Genomic DNA, 16,767 nt, shown 5'->3' on the forward strand with positions numbered 1-16,767 from the left:
CACACTCTTCTGCTTGGCAGCACTGACACAAGTCTTTGTTCTAGACCAAGTCCGATCTAACAATGTATTTCCATTTGAATATTGCAACCATTTTTCTCTCTCTCTTTTAATATTAAAGTATTATCATCTAACTACTACTAGAACATTATACTCAGTAAAAATCCCTTAATTGCATACTCAACATTAACCTCAGGCCAAATAATTTGTTGATCTTTTACTCTGCAGAGAGGACATGCTTATGCAGCTAACTGCAGACCTGATGAACATGGGGAAAACTGTTTTCCATGCTACCAGTGTCAAAAATTATTCCAACAGCACATACCTGGTATCTGAACAGAGTTTTATTTTGTAAAACCATGGTCACAGTAGCCCAGCCAGCAGGGTCAGCAGCTTTTCCTTCACTGACATAAGCAGCTATGCATCCAGCAGAAATTGAGCTGTCACCTTCCTGCAGTCTTCACGTGGATTCAGCTGGGATGGAGCAGGATCCCACAGGCAGCACCTGCAGGCACTAACACCACTGCATTAACCCAGCCACAACAGCTGGCTCCCCAAACCCCTACGTACTTACAAAGCAACGTGTCCCAGATGGACGTGCCAGGCAGGGAACCAGCCTTGTCCTTCCCCAAATACCTGACTCTAGGAACTTGTTGCATGGGTTAGACCAAGACAGGCAGTGACAAGAAAAGTAGTCTTTTATTTCAATTAATATTTCTTGGCATTAGGCAGATATTAAATAACACTGGAATGCACAAGACTATTAACATATCAACAGCAAAAGGGAGGAGGTGTAGCCAAGTCGAGAACAGCAGTGCCAGTCACATCACCTCGGGGCACTCAAAAGCCATTTAACGCAGCAACCACCAGAAAGTAGGACTCCACTGAGAAATACAAAATGAGGATGAACTCCTTTCAGATCTTTTGTTAATACAGTAACATTGGAATGACTGACAGTAAAAATGAACAAATAATTGCATTCAGGAATTAAACAGAGTGAAATATCCACAAACTGCTAGTCATGCATTTCTTTTGGAACAGCAATTTGCTAATGCATAAATATCACAAAAAAACAATCTCCAAGATTTGAATAAATCACAGACAACTAGAAGAAACAAAGCTCGAATTCTATTTTATGCCTTAAATAGATGACCTAAATATTTAAAATTTTACTTCACCATATATATATAATTTATATATATATTAAAAGAAAGTAAAGACCATTAGATAAGTGCAAGCAATTTTCCTCAAAAAGAAAATTGGAACCATGCCCAGGAAAGCTGCTTTTTTTTTCCTTTTTTCTTTTTCTTTTTTTTTTTTTAACTTTCTACTCCATTTCAGTCCACTGTCTTTTTTTTTTTTTAAACATAGTAATTTCTGAAGCAAAATAAATTATCTACCACCTGCTATGTTGGGTAAAAGTCCTACCTAGCATCTTCTTGGGAACTACTAGAACATCACCTTTCTTACAGACTAAGTGAAATGGTATCTCACCAGTGATTGAACTCTCTCGTAGCTGCATGTAAACATACCTTTCAATTAATGTTTAAAATGTGTAGAGTGAATTGTAACATTACAGGGAAGCAGAAACGGAGCTGCCGAAGGAGAACTGCACTGGTGTTATTGGGGGGAGCGAGGGCTGGTTCGCTCGGACACACACACACGATCTGGCAACGGGATCTTATCCGCGAAGTGTGGAGGAATGGTTGAGAAGGCATCCGTTTGCGAGCAAAGCTTGAAGGACACAAGCCGAGATTCTCTGAGCACACTGTCCGCTCTAATCAGAATTGACTCGCGCTACTGGGGTCACACTGTAACAACCGCACGATGGAGGGATCGCTCTTGGCACCTTTGATGAACTCTTCCAGGGACAGTTTACCTGAAAGGGAGAAAAATCCAAATGGAAGTAGTTCTTAAAACTTCAGTTGTTGCCACCACCATTGCTGCAGCTTAAAAGAATCCCTCCACACCAAAGCAACATACGTCTATCTAATCTATCACAAAGGCATCTCAGGGAATTTAGCGCAATGCAGAGCAGCTTTTCAAGCCTTTAAGTCCAAATACATTTTTCTTCTGCAAAACAATTCACAATAATAATTGTTATTTTTTTATTTAAAACGACAGTTCCAAATAAAAAAACAACTGTTCTAATATCATTTCGCAGCTTTTTGCTCAGAACCAGACCATACAAATAACATGACACATGAACCCAAGGTATGGTACCTGAACACATATACACTTTGAAATGATGCTTGTGTTACTACAACATTTTAAACCTAAATGTTCCAAATATTCACACTTTGCCCCCTTGTTTGCTGTGACATGTAGGGCTGAGCAGCGATGGCATCTCCAGAACCTACAAGGTCAGGTAGGGCAGGGCTCTGAGCAACTTGATCTAGCTGAAGATGTCCCTGCTCATTGGAGGGGGGTTGGGCCAGGTGACCTTTAAAGGTTCCTTTCAACTCAAACTATTCTATGATTCTGCAAGCCACTTGCTGTCCCCTGCTGGGTGTACAGGAACAGGATGGGTTTCATGGGGCAGCAAGAAAAGCCATCCTTGGGGAGCCACCTACTGCTATGTGTTGCTCCTATATAAACTTCTGCTTTATACATCTTCAGTTTAGGCCAGAGGCACCAGACTGGATGAACCCTGTAACAGTCTGAGGGTCTGAAAAGGTGATCTCTGGAGGAGCAACCATGAGAAGCAACTACAAAAAACAACCACCTTGACATTCCCTGGCTCCAACAATCCCATGCTATGGCACAGCACAGCATGGCACACCAAGGAGTAAAGATCCTGTCTGGTTTTTCAGACCTCATCCTGGGGTTTTTCCTGATCTCAGGACTACTCCCCTGCACAGATACCATAAGGAGCCTCTGCCTTGCTCATTATCACCAATACTCTCCTGCTTCAGCACTCTGAAAAGTGGCAGCAATAAGATGTAGCAATATTAATGAGAAATGAAAGTAGGTTCCCTATGAACTGGAGGAGACAAGCATTTGTTGCATTCCTAACACCATGTCCAGCGATCTCTCATTCACCTCATGCACTCAGCACAATCTACCCCTACCCTCACACAACACCCCAGGGACATCCTTACTTAACCCAAACTGCTAAGCTCAAGACAGGACCCACGCACAAATATCTTGTACTTGGCAGTTGCCTGCTGTCACTTTTGGCCAAATGCACCCAAAGGGAGGGGTGCACCAGCTCATTGTGCCAGTTTTCACCAGCCCCAGGATGCTGCCAGCCTGCCATGGGGATGGAAGAGGAATGACCTTGGTGGCCAGCACTCGAATCAGGTTGAACAGAGAGGAACTCTTCTCCCAAGTAACAAGCAATAGGACAAGAGGAAATGGCCTCAAGTTGCACCAGGGAAGGTTTCAATTGGATATTAGGAAAAGTTTCTTCACCAAAAGGGTTGTCAACAATTGGAACAAACTGCGCAGGGACGTGGTAGAGTTACCATCCCTGAAGGCATTTAAAAGACGTAGATGTGGCACTTAGGGACATGGTTCAGTGGTGGGCTTCGTCATTTTGGATTAATGATTGGACTTGATGATTTTAGAGGTCTTTTCCAGCCTAAATGATCTTACGATTCCATTAATGAGCAAGCCTTCCTCTTGCAAAAATTACAGAAGTTCAAAAACTTGTGGCACACTTCTGTCCTAATTTCTGGCCAATGTTCCCAAACCAAGTGTTTTTATCAGCCTGAAAAAGAGTACTCCTAACTATTAAGACATTTATTAGTTTTCTCCTCTCCTTGTATTTCTTAAGTGAAGCACAAATCAAAACCTATTTGCAATGTCCAACAGTCAGATGGGGAAGAAGAAACATTTCCAGCCACCAGAGCACACATGTGCAGATATTATTGCTTGGCACTGCATGGCTTGTAGGGCTGGTATTTTACTGAGAATAGTATGATTTTATTTCAGCAACAACGTGCAACAGATGGAGGATGTTTATATATAGCAGGTTTTGTGACCACTACTCTGTTGCACATCTGCATGCACTGTTACTTTCCACAGAATGAAAAGACTTTAATCATGTTATTTTAGGGCCCCCTGAATATCAAGTCAGGGGATGAAGTGCTAGTTTTGATGAAGTCAAAGGTAAAATACTTGAGGACTTCAGCAAGGACAGAAATTTGCCTTGGGGCTGCAGCAGCAGACACCAAAATGCAGCCATAAAATTCTCTTAAATAAAAACCTCTCTATAAATAGGATGGTATTTTTTCATGTGTATACAGATGTATAGGTGCCATGAATATGCACAGAAAATAAATGCTATAGACCCAGGGAATTTTTGATTTGAGGACATGCATTACGGATGACAAGCCCTGGAGTGCAAACCTATCAAGGGCAATGGGAACAAACCCTCATGCCTAGTTTGTGCCACACCCAGAGAAAATAATCCAAAGACAGTGGACTCAGGAATTTCAGAGGAGCCTTTACAGAAGGGGATTCAACCATGAAATGTCAGGGAAGGACTGCTCCCTTCTCAGCCCCCCAACAGGAAAAGTCTCTCACCTGCTGCTCACTGCCCACTTATTCGTCCTATTTGTCATGGACAGATATGCTCACTGAGGCCAGACAGGGACCAAAGGCACCAGCGACAACATCCCTGCCCTCTACCCCCTCTCCCCAAATACCATAATCTACCAAGGCTGGGCTAGAAAACCTGTATTTCTAGAGCCAAGGAAGGGGTGCCAGTGGTGATCCTACCATCATTGTTTGTGTCCATTTGTCTGAAGATCTTGTCTGTTCGCTTCTCAGGAGTGGATTCATCCTCTGGCATTTTCATTACTGATGAAACCATTTTGTAAATTGCCTGAGTATTTAAAAGAAAAACAAAGATATAGGAAAAACTCGACCCAAATGATAAAGCACCAGGATAGAGAAAAAGAATTTAAGCCTGTAGCAATAAAAAAAGGCAGCTGACCCTGGCTGGCAGGCAGCTGCAGGACTTTACTTTATAAACCAAAACAAATGGGAATATCTGACTGCAGCTTTTTTATTTTTCTTTCCTGTATTCATTCGCACTTCAAAAGAAACGCCAGATCAGTTTAACTGAAAGTCAGGGTCTAGATTAATGCGTGAGCAGAACTGAGCTAAAGTACAGGAGGCAATGGTGTATAATTCTCTCTTCTGCAACTGGGCTAAGCCATCACCTCTTTGGCTGGCCCTCATCACACACTCAGTTACATGTATGCATGAGGGGTGCTGTATGGATTATGGTGAATATGTATCTATGGGAATAGGGGTTGTTTTTCTTTGTGGATGGGTAAGGAAATGCATTTTCAGACTTACAAGGATGTGAATAAAGATGAGACCCCTTTAGGGTGTCTGCAGTCCTAGCCTTCCACCTAAATTATCCCACCTCAGCCATGAGGACCAAATGTCACAGCACTTCCAGACACACTACCTCCTTGCAGTACACAAGAAACACATCTCAGCTGCAGAGCAGATGCCAAGCAGCCCACTGCTGAGGCTGAGCCCTGGCGGGCAAGTGGGGTAGGGCCACAGGATGTTCTGCCTTGCACACCCCCCGCTAGAGCCTGTGGTCTATGTGTCCTCTGCCTTCTGGAGACAAAGACATGCTACAGCCTTTCATCCAGAGTTCACATTGACTCAGATTTGAAGTTTCAAAGTATTAATTTTGAGATTTATCAGGTCAGTAGAATTTGAATTTAGGTTTTTTTGATCCCATTAACACTCCACTAAGAAATCCCCAGGGAGAGCTGCAGGATTTTGGTTGTGGGCCAGCTTCACAAGTGCCCTGTTCATGTCTCAAGCCCCTTCCTCATCTGCATGTCATAGGTCCCACCATGGACACCAGTGTCCCTTTGGGGACCACAGGCTCAGGAACCTCCTTGAGGCAGGACTGACCCAGCTCAGCAAGTTCCTCGTCTCCAGGTCCAGATGTCTCGGGGTGAAGAGGTTACAGCAACACAAATAAGACACACAATAGCGATCATGCCTCACCTGCACTATTTCTAGCATTTCCCCACGGCTGATGTACCCGTTGCCATCCAGGTCGTACATACTAAACGCCCACTTCAGCTTCTGTTCCAGCTTGCCCCGAGAGGTGACGCTCAGGGCAATGATGAATTCCCTAAAGTCAATCGTCCCGTCGCCATTGGTGTCAAAGGTGCGGAACACGTGTTCCGCAAACTTCGACGCGTCGCCATAGGGAAAAAAATTTGCATATATTTTTTTGAACTCTTCTACAGTCAAATGGCCCGTTGGGCAATCTTTTAGGAAACCCTTGTACCACTCCTGCAGCTCATGGTCCGTGAACTCGGTGTTCTCACGCAGGTCCTGGAGCACCTCGGGGCGCAGCTTGCTGTTCTGCTTCCCCATCCTCTTCTGGGTCTGGGTTCAGCAGCTGCAAAGCAAGAGAAAATCTACCTGAGGTCCAGCCCCACCAGGCAGAGAGGGGCCAGGGGCTGGTAGAACCCTGTGAGAAACAGACCCTGCCTGGGGCAAGAGGGAAAGAGGAGAAAAAGGATACTATAAATCACCAGGAAAAGATCTCATTTCATTTAGCCTCCTTTCTTCTCTAGGCTCTCCCAGTTATTAATATGCTGTGGAAAAGAAGGTAGTTTGGGAGCAAATATTTGGGAAATATTAGTCCTTATTATTACTCCTAATTATTTGGGAAATAATAATCCTCATTTTTTATTTCTCTGCTTCAATCCCACTCCTCCATCATATAGTTTGTGATGCCCAGCTCCAGATTCCTACACTTGACTCACTCCAACAGGCTGATCTGCTGTGATGACCGAGCAGGAGTGTACAGGGACAGCAGCAGTGATGAAAAGTAAAATCTGTCTATTCAAAAGTGAAAGTAAGTGGGGCTGAACAAGGAGAGGAAGGGCAGGTGGCTCTGTGCCAGTCACATTTGCATTGTCCAGATGCTCTTTGAAAGCTCTTGGCTTACAGAGCCTCTCCTCCCTCCCTGCATCACTCACCCCACAGCAGCCCCCCAGTGCAGTGGTGCTTGGTTGGTGCTCCTTGTGGCACCCCGGGGGTCAGAGGAGAGTGCAGCAAGGACAACCTCAGCACAGCCTATGCTCAACAGCAACACACGAGAAGCCTCCTCCCTCTTTCTCTCAACCGTGGAGGCAGCACGAGCAGATGGGTCGCTGTGACAGCATCACTGCCACAAAGGACTTCATCCTTTCCAACCCTACCAGACAATCAGAGAAAAGGCCTTTTTAAAGCCTAATGTTTGGCAAAGCAACTCTTTTCAGGTTTACTAGGGTTTATACTTTTACATAAGCTTATTCATTAAGTTCAATATTCCCCAACAGGGGCCAAAGCGCATTTAAATTCAGGATTTCATCAGGATGTCAGGAAAGGGCTGGGTCTGTCCTCTCCCTTGACAATGCCCATGTTTTGCCACACAGGTGAGACTGCTCAGCAACAGGAAAGCTCCTTCGACAAAATGAAAGATGGTCAATCTGCACTTAGGCAACAACAGGAAAAAAGCAAAACCTTGTTAATTTTTTTGCTTTTATCCCTTGCAGCTTTTCATGGCTTCCCAGCAATATCAAACTGTATTGCCAGGCTACAGACTGAGCAGCATCTCCTTCCCCACACTCAAAAAGTTTATTCACAAGTTTGCACAAAGTCACATCCAAATCCTTGTGACTGGTCCCACATAAATGACAATTCTCTGCACAGCCTGTTATGCCCGTTAGGCTTGCTCACAGCCAATGCAGAAGACAGGTTAGTAACAGGCCAACACCGCATGACTACTTGGAAACCACAAGAGCTGAGCAGCAAAGCATACAGAGACCAGGAAAAACAGGGGCTAAGCACTTCCCAGAGAATAAAAATCCCAGGCATACATAAGAACCCTAAAAAACCTAAAATATTAAAGGTCAGTAAAAAATAAGTTGCTCTACAGTAGAGAGATTTTCAACAGGTGAATTTAAGCTTGTATTATCTGTATTCCACTCAGTCTCTGCATTGCCTCAGATATGTAAAAAATCCACATCCCGCTCTGTGGCTTAAAGCTCAGAGACAAAACCCAGCCAGCCACTCATTAGTTCAATGCATCGGGCTTAACCGAAAATGTGTTATCATTAGCACTTCTGTTTTCTAGAAAATCTGCCAATATTTCAATGCCAAAGCTTTATTTTTGTCCATTATATTGCAGTTTTCTCAACATACCTGACATACCTCTGCTTTTCTCATATGCAGGGATGCTACAGCTCCCAGTCCCTGCCAGCACTACCCCTAGGAAAGCACTATGCTGCCCTCCAGTTAAACTACTAGCTCTCAGCTGCTGCCAATGCCTTTCCATCTTTGAATCTCCAATGCTCCAGATATTCATCCCTGTAGTGCCGAAAGCAGAAAACACAATATTCTACTCTGCTGCAGTCAATTTGCAGAAAACAGCGGCTTGGAGCAAATAATGGATCAGACATGGTCCTTTTTCTTTAGAAGCAGAAATTGTAACATTATGTTCCTGTCCTTGGGTGAGGAGGACAGTTTCCACCCTTCAGTTTCCACCCTTCAGCGAACCGCTTCACTTCATGATTCCCAGGTACTTTGTAAGAACTAGTGTCCAGGTCAAAAAGCAGTACCTGCCTCACCAGCCACTGCCTTGGAATTCCCTGGGAGAGGGGCAGAAGGAACAGTAGAGTTCACTTAATGCAGGAGCTGGGCTTTAAGAAGAAATAACCTCAGCTTTAATGACGCACAGGGTTAAGGACTGTAAAACTTCCAACTGGTAGCTACAAGAGGTTTGAAAAGGTTAAATGCCATTTCTCCCCGTTCCTATGCCTTCATTATTCCTGTTCCCTTAAAAATAAAGACCCCTAGACAAAAGAGAGGTAAGATGATAATTCCATTTATTACATTTCACTATTTCTACTAGTGGTAAGATATATTCCATTATTTGAAGGGATGATAATTTAATATCAGCTTCAAAAGCTTTATATGCAAGCCATCTTTGCATTCAAAAGATTATAGGCTATTTCAACCCTTCCTTGTCTTTTATATCAGAAAATGTGCAACGCTCTGAACACAACCCTTTTTGCATATGAGCTTTCTGAAAGGCTTCGTAATGTGTTCATCCCAAATACAACCCTGTAGTTGTAATGAATTTGTTGTGAATAATCAAATAACCAACATTAACATTAATTTATTAAAGCCTATCCGAAAAAAACAGCTTTGATGTAAATTGTGTTGCAGGTAGCTCCTTCAAAATGAAATGCCTAAATATCTCATTAATCATGACAGCAAAACCTGCTGCTGGCATCCAACTGACATTTCATTCGATTGCTATAAAATGCTTTCATTAAATCACTTTCCAGAGGCTCAGCAGCTGATTTAGCCACGAGACCACTTAGAGGATGGCTGCTAATGGAAATCACAGGGAGCAAGACTGGGATGCTCAGGTCAGTCCTGTGATTAGGGCTGTGGGGGTTTTTTTTGTTTGTTTTGTTTTGCTGGTTTTTTGGTTTGGTTTGGGTTTTTTTTTGTTTTGGTTTTTTTTTTTTTTTTAATAAGCCTTACCAGTAAAATCACTTTCTGCAGTGGGTGTATAAGGTAAGACGGGAGAGATATCCTTGCACTCAATGTTGTCCTGGGCAGTCAGCAGAGATCTAACTCCAGCACAGCCTGCCCTTCCCTTATTTCCCATCACACCAGGGTGAAATCCAGGAAAACAATGCCACATATACTGCAGCAAAGTCTGTTTCTGCTTACCTTGATTAGCAAAAGCCCTCAGAGCATCTGGCACTATCATGGCAGTAAGAAAAACAATCACAAGAATGCCCTTGACATGATCAGACAAGGAAAAGCTTGGTACTATAAATACAGACCATAGGACTTCACAAGTCTATCACTAATCATGAAAGCAATGCTCAGCCATGTAAGGCTCAAACAGGAGGAAATGCAGATGCACTTTTGCTCCAGTTTCGCGTCAAAAGTTTTGTTAAAAATATGTGGTGCTGCTGCCTGCCTGCAATTCTAGCCAGGCTCAAAACCAAGCTGCCAGAGAACTCCTACCTGAAGAACGTAATCTCTGTCCTTCTAGGGTCAGCCATAATCAAGTAATAATCTCATTGCAAAAGCCTAGCAATGAGTAAAGAGGTCTTTTACTGAGGTCGAGACATAATTGGTGTTGTGGTTTCAGCTGGGACAGTAGCTGGCACAGTGGATTTAATGAGAATAATGTTGATAACAACACTGAGTTTTAGTTGTTGCTAGGTAGTGTTTACCCCAAGTCAAGGACTCTTCATTTTCCGATGATCTGCCAGTGAGGAGGAGCACAAGAAGCTGGGAGAGAGCACAGCCAGAAGAGGTGACCCAAACTGATCAAAGTGATATTCCATGCCACGGAACATCATCATGCTCAGTATATAAACCTGGAGGAGTTGGGTGGGGAGGGGGGCTGATCACTGCTGGGTATGGGCTGGGCATTGGTCATTGGGTAGTGAGCAGTTGTACTGTGCATCACTTGTTTCTCTTGGGTGTTATTGCGCTCTCTCTTTTTATCATCTCCCTTTCCATTACAATTATTGTCATCATTATTATAACAATATTTTATTTTATTTCAGTTATTAAACTGTTCTTATCTCAACCCACGGGTTTTACCTTTTTTTCCCAATTCTCTTCCCCATCCCACTGGGGGCACACAGTGAGTGAGCAGCTGTGAGGTACTCAGCTGTTGGCTGGGGTTAAACCATGACACCCAGTTATCCTGCACTACGGTAACTGTAGCAAACTCTGAAACAGCTAAAGTAGCAATTCTGGGTTTTTACCACAGATGGACTGGTTGTCAGCATCCAGGCACTGAAGTATTCGAAATACTCGTATTGGAAAGCTCAGTGTATCTCACTTTCACACAAACTCTCTGTCAACCACCAGTTACCACAGGTAGAATTGTGTTTAGAAAATGTAACCAGAAAACTGGAGACCAACACAGCTTTTTACGGCAAACCTTCTGAAGACAAAACCCCCTTGAACTGAGCCCCTGATGGGTTCCTCTTAGTGAATCAGTTACGGCTGCAAAAGCAGGAATGACTCCTTAGAGATGTATTTGCTTGTGCAAACCCCCTTGGATACTAATTTAGTGTTAATAAAAAGAGGAAAAATGATGAAATGCCTGTCTGTAGGACAGAGGTGCTCTCCAGCTGAGAAAGAGAGTGCACAGAGAAGCAGAACAAGTACTCTTTATATTATCTGAGCTATCTGCTTTGTGGGGAAAAGTGTGGCACCATTTCTCTTGCAGTGCTCACTTATAAAGCAGAACAAGCATGTCAGATCTGTTGCAGTCAAGAGGCTGTAGCACAGTGCCTCCAGGAGTGTAGGAGCACAAAGAAAATGAACAGCATAAGCTGGGCAGCAAACACTGCTCTGGGCTGGTCTGAAATGCTAGAACCATTTCAACAGGGCTGGAAGATTTTTTAATTAAAAGACCTAAAGAACTGGATCCATCACTGATGCCTTCTTCATTAGGGTGCAGAAGAAAAGACAAAAGGATTTAGGCCACAGGGACCCTCTGACCATCATGTTAAGAAAGACTTTCCTTGGAAGAACTATTTTACAGCAATGGTGGTCAAACACTGGCGTAGATTGCCCAGAGAAACTGTAAGTCCCCAACCTTGGAGACACTGAAAACCCAGCTGGACATGGTCCTGGGCAACCTGGGCCTGCTTGAGCAGGGAGGGGTGGACTGGATGATTTCAAGAGGTCCCTGCCAACCTCAATCATGCTCTGAAATAGCCCCAATATCCTTTTTCCATGGCCAGGTGAAGATGAGAGCCATAAGGAGGTCCTGCAATTCAGAAACCATGGTGCCTTGTTCTGAGGCTCTATTTTTAAAAGCTTGATCCTTGTATTAAGAAATCCCCACAAAATAAAACAAAAAAAAAACCCCATCCCACAACACTCCACCCTCCCCCCCCCCCCCAAAAAAAAAGGCCCCAAAAAGCCAAAAAAACCTCCGCAGGTAATCCAAATGAAAGCCTCATTCACTAAAGATCTGTGCTGCCACACTTCAGGAACACACCCTCTGGGAAAATGTTTCATGCTCTGGTAGCATCAGAGCTCAACAACTCAGCCAATGCACAGATGTGTTTAAGAAGCCTCCAGCTCCTGTGGTCCAAGCTGCAAGAGGGAGATGGGTTCTTGGGCACCTCAGCTAGTGAAAATGTTTAGTGGTAAAAAAAGATCATGTAGCAACAGGACGCAAAACAGGATTATAATGACATCCTCTGGACCGTGCTTTGCCCAGGGCTAGTCAGTGGTTCCGATCTGAACTGGGAGGGGAAATGCGCAGTTACATGGGCTGGGACAGATAATGAACTCCGGAGTAAAGAGCAGATTTTGTTACATGTTTTAATGTCAGTATCCTAAGCAACGAGCATTGCAACAGAGAAGACACAGGATATACAAATACGTTGCTATAGATATCTGGTCCTGCCTGGTAAACCCACGTGAACTTCTTTCCTGCCCTGCAGCAAATGCTGACACCCACATACCAGCCACTGCAGCACCTGTTTCGTCTTCCCAGGCTGCAGATGTGGGGCCAAAAGTAACACCTTTCGATAAAGTTGAAGTGTGAAAAGGAGGATCTTTGCCCCTTGAAAAGCTAAATAATAGAAGCAGCAAGATGAAAGAGAAACCTCAATCAATAATGCCGCAAAAAAATTAAACCCTGCAGAAACTCTGCAGGTTTGAGATGTGAAAGGCTAGTGTCAAGAGGGGCTGAAGCTGCTTTTGCTGCTGCCTTCGGGGAAGCAGAAAGAGAAACAAAACCTGTCAAGCAAAGAAGAAACCATACTAAATAAATAAATGGGCTTTTAAAATTTTTCACTTTCAATGACTTATCATGCTTTTATTTAAATAAAGAACATTGCTTATTTGCAAATTATTTTCAAGTTCAATCCTTTTCAGAAGTACAGTAAAAAGAGTGGCTGAAGAGGAAGGACCACACTGTGTATCACCCACATTTCAGTTCCAGAAAACTCAGTAACAGTTCAGGTATGTACACTGAATGTCCTTCCAAAAGGTGGAGTGAATTGGTAAGAGACCTCAAGCCACCTTACAGGGTTATCCATAAACACATACCCAGGAACTGTGTGGTCTTGAAAACCTGATTCCATGTCTGGGATGAAAACCCATTATAAATAACCACCTACTACCCCCAGCTTGCCAAAGAAAGACATAATTACAAAGACTCCAATCCTCAAAATAGCTATGTGAGAGAACTATTTCCAGGCTGGCATGTTCATTTCATGGAGTCAGCTGCAAGGGCTGAGATACTCACTCACAAGTCTCTGGATTGCTCCCATCTACTGAAGTCACTTTATTCAGGATTATATTCCCGATTTACAGGGGAAAATCAATTAGTCACTGACATCGAGCATCAGTGCATTAACCTGAGAACCATTTTACATTCGAATCATCAGGGTGTGGTGAAGAGGCAGTTGCAGATCATAGTGGCAGGAGCTTCCCAGTTGCTGGAGTCACAGCAAGGTGCTGGGGCACACTGAAACCTGCACCTGCTGATACTGACCCCCATCACCAGGAGATGAGAGTTTGCCATGGAGGGCATGGTTACAAACTCACTGAAAAAAAACAAAATAAACACAAACCACCCGCAAACATTAATGAATTGCTGCTAATGGGGAAAAAAAGAGACCTGTACTGGGACCAGAAAAGTGGCAGTTCCTCAGGGAGCTCTCCATAAAGTTCTCCAGCTCAGGGAGGAGAGTTTATTACTATAAAGGGCAAATATTCCCAATGCAGTAAGAAAAGCACAGAAATATTTTGAGTAAATTAGGAAATTGGGTTAATTTGGGTGGGAGCAGATTGGGCAGCAATGCAGCTTGTGATTGCGGACAGGAAAAGAAAATCATGAGTGGATTTTCCTTGTCTCCTCCCTTTGTCCTTTTTTTTTTAAACAAAACCAAGGGAGAAGCAGCCAGCCCTATTTTTTCAGACACTGTGCAAAGCTGGCAAGGCTCAAAAGAAAATTAGTTTGTTTACACAATATTGCAGAGCAAGGTAATAAACATGTCAGCTCAATGTCTTTCTTAGTGCACAAGGTCTTTTTCTGAGAAGGCTGGGTTGCATGAGGAAAAACCCACGTCATGTGCACTGAATATACTATTGTGATACATAATTTTAAATAAAGCTCTGTGAATACTGGCCTGCAGGATAGGGGAAGGTGCCTGATGGAAACTGGGAAATAAGAGAGAACATTTTTAGAAAAAGGGAAGAAAAGCAACAAAAATTAGCACAGAGCACTATATTTTTAATATAATTAAAACCACAGAAGTAGCATGGTTGGGCTGTTTTTTCAATAGATTTTAAATTCATACAGTGAATTTATTTAATTGATGAAGGTAAATCACAGAAAAATTTTCTACAGAATAATCACAGCCCTGGGAGAAAAGAACCTGGATTAAATTTCAGAAGAATTAGCCAAACTCTGGCAAGTAACAAGAGCCAGCCAATGGCATCTGAGCAAATCCTGCAGCATCAGAGCTATTAATGTGGAAAAGATGGACAGTTTGGGACAATGACACTACCTAACGAGACAGTGACAGATGATAACCAGCCCTCAGAGGACAGGTCTGTGAGACCATCCTCACTGATAATAATGCCCAAATGAAAAACAAGAGATCTGACAGCCTTCCCTTCCCCAGCTGCAGATACTGTGCTGAGATACAGGTCTTGGAGGAATCAAGGGCATTTCAGGGTAGCTAATCTGAAACAGAGCAGGTAAGAGGGTTGGGTTTGCTTTCAAAGAGTAAAAAGAAACCTTTTTTTTCTTTTAATTAAAAAAAGCATTATTTAGCAGGGGTGTGCTTAGTGAAAAGATGCTCCAAAATGTGGCTTTGGAGATACGCCAACTAGCTACCACCTTTAACGAAAATTCAACCAACACTCATTAACTGAAAGTACTGAAACACTGAGCAGAAAAAATATCAACCAAAAGAGAAAGACTCTTTGTCACTAACATTTCAACCATCAAATGCACAGCTATTGCTAACAATTTCTACTACTACCTGGGGCTTTTTGTTCCAAAAATCTTAAATCTAAGACAAATGCATAAATTTATTTTATTAATCTAGCTTGCTAAAGTACCTTTTTTTTTAACATCAGTTATCACTTTAAAATAGTACAAAAGCCACTGGTTGAACTCCTTGTAAAAATGCACTCCACTAAACCAAAATTCTTCTCAAAACAGTGTTCTCTTTCCCCTTCAGTAGTAACCACTAATAACAGTAATCAAATTGTTTCACACCATTATTTTCCTGTTTGCTGAATAAAAAAAAATCACTGATGTTTAAAATCCAATAGCAAATCTAGAGTTTAACTTTTTTGGTTTGTTTTTTTTTCCTTGCAGAGATAAACAGCCTGTGAAATAGAATCTCTGTAAAATAACTACATAAGAACAGTTTCCCACCTGTAAGGAAGGAACCTGTTTCTCCTGGCTGCAGCAATTCAAGCAGAAGATGACCAAATCTTCTGGTCCAAGCTCTACATTAGCTAAGGATATTACTCAAGTTGGTGCAGGTAACTGTACCAACCTCCCAGGGATTTTTTAAAATTCATTTTTAAAATCAAGGAGCCAAAAGTGCAGCAACTACTATCCTGAGCAGGAAAGCCATGTACCCAGTACACATCCTGGACCAGAGCACCACATCAGGAACATGATGCAAGGTTTGTGTGTAGGTTAGTCTCAGGGGAACCATAAGCCTTTGTGCCTTGAGAATACAATGTTAATCACCTTGCACTGAACTCCAGAAACATTTATGCTGGGATGTGGACACTCATCTGGGCAACGTCCTGCTGTCCTCCCCGGGTGGCAAGGTCTGCCCATGCCAAGGCACATCCAGGCTGGTGGCTCCCCACAGGCAACGTGTGCGAGGGCACACGTAGGTGTTTGCCCAAGGCAGTGCCTTGATGGTACGAACTCCAGCCCAGATGTTCACAGGGATGAGCAGTGTTGGTGTTCCTGCTAGGTGGCCCTGAACACAATGTGCCCTTCTGACCAGCAGTGATATGACAGACCACCTCTCTGGCCCTGCATGATGCTCAGTGATACCTTCTCTCACCTCTTCAGTTTCCATCCTTAAAAATGGGAGAGTAGCTCTAGAAAACAGTAAAACATATAATTTTGTGACTAGTTCTTAAAAAATCCATAAAAAATGGGCACCACCCCTTCACTGAGCTGTCAGAGACTGTGCTGACTGGACTCTCCCAGCAGTCAAGACCAAGGCAAGAGGAAGCTGGTGCAGCAGCACAGCAGGACACCTCCAGTCCCAGCCCACACATTAAGTAGTTGCAACTTCCATTAATCCTGAACACTCAACAGTATGATTTCCTCTTAAGTGCGTTCACTATAAATTATGCAGAAGAGCAATATAACTGTCTTCAAGAAAGGGAGTGCTCCATTTCAGAGGAGACAGAGTAGACTGGTATTTTTAGGGGCACCAAGAGCAGCCCTATGAAAATACTTTCTCTCTTCTGGCATTTCTGTGTAGCATTTAACACTCCAATACAAATCATCTTGGAAGCAAACCATGCAATCTGCACTCAAGACATCACTTTTCTCATTAACCTCCACCACAGGGCTCCATCCCCAGCAATATCCACACCAAATGTGCTTTTCCGAGCGCTGCGGGTGAGGGCTGCCTGGAGCTAAGCCTCTGTTACCAGGCTGGGTAAGACAGCAAATGGAAAATCAAATCATGTTGAATTTCATATTTATATCTAAGTGATGCCAGTAGTGGC

At 43.2% G+C, this 16,767-nt stretch overlaps 1 protein-coding gene across 2 annotated transcripts in view; it reads right to left on the reverse strand.

The window, feature by feature from the left end:
• Positions 1–677: 677 nt before the first annotated feature.
• The window catches only part of HPCAL1 (hippocalcin like 1), an 80,375-nt gene continuing 64,285 nt past the window's right edge, over positions 678–16,767 (reverse strand). For both annotated transcript variants that reach the window (XM_027690159.1, XM_027690158.1), the window contains exons 3-5: positions 5,983–6,385; positions 4,723–4,828; positions 678–1,876 (exon numbers count right to left, since the gene is read on the reverse strand). In XM_027690159.1, coding sequence (XP_027545960.1) covers positions 1,779–1,876; positions 4,723–4,828; positions 5,983–6,360 — 582 coding nt within the window. In that variant the 5' untranslated portion in view covers positions 6,361–6,385 and the 3' untranslated portion in view covers positions 678–1,778. The remainder of the gene's footprint in view (positions 1,877–4,722; positions 4,829–5,982; positions 6,386–16,767) is intronic.

This window comes from Neopelma chrysocephalum, unplaced genomic scaffold (genome assembly GCF_003984885.1).
Source record: "Neopelma chrysocephalum unplaced genomic scaffold, ASM398488v2 Primary Assembly neopelma1_80b, whole genome shotgun sequence".
Taxonomy (NCBI): Eukaryota; Metazoa; Chordata; class Aves; order Passeriformes; family Pipridae; genus Neopelma; species Neopelma chrysocephalum.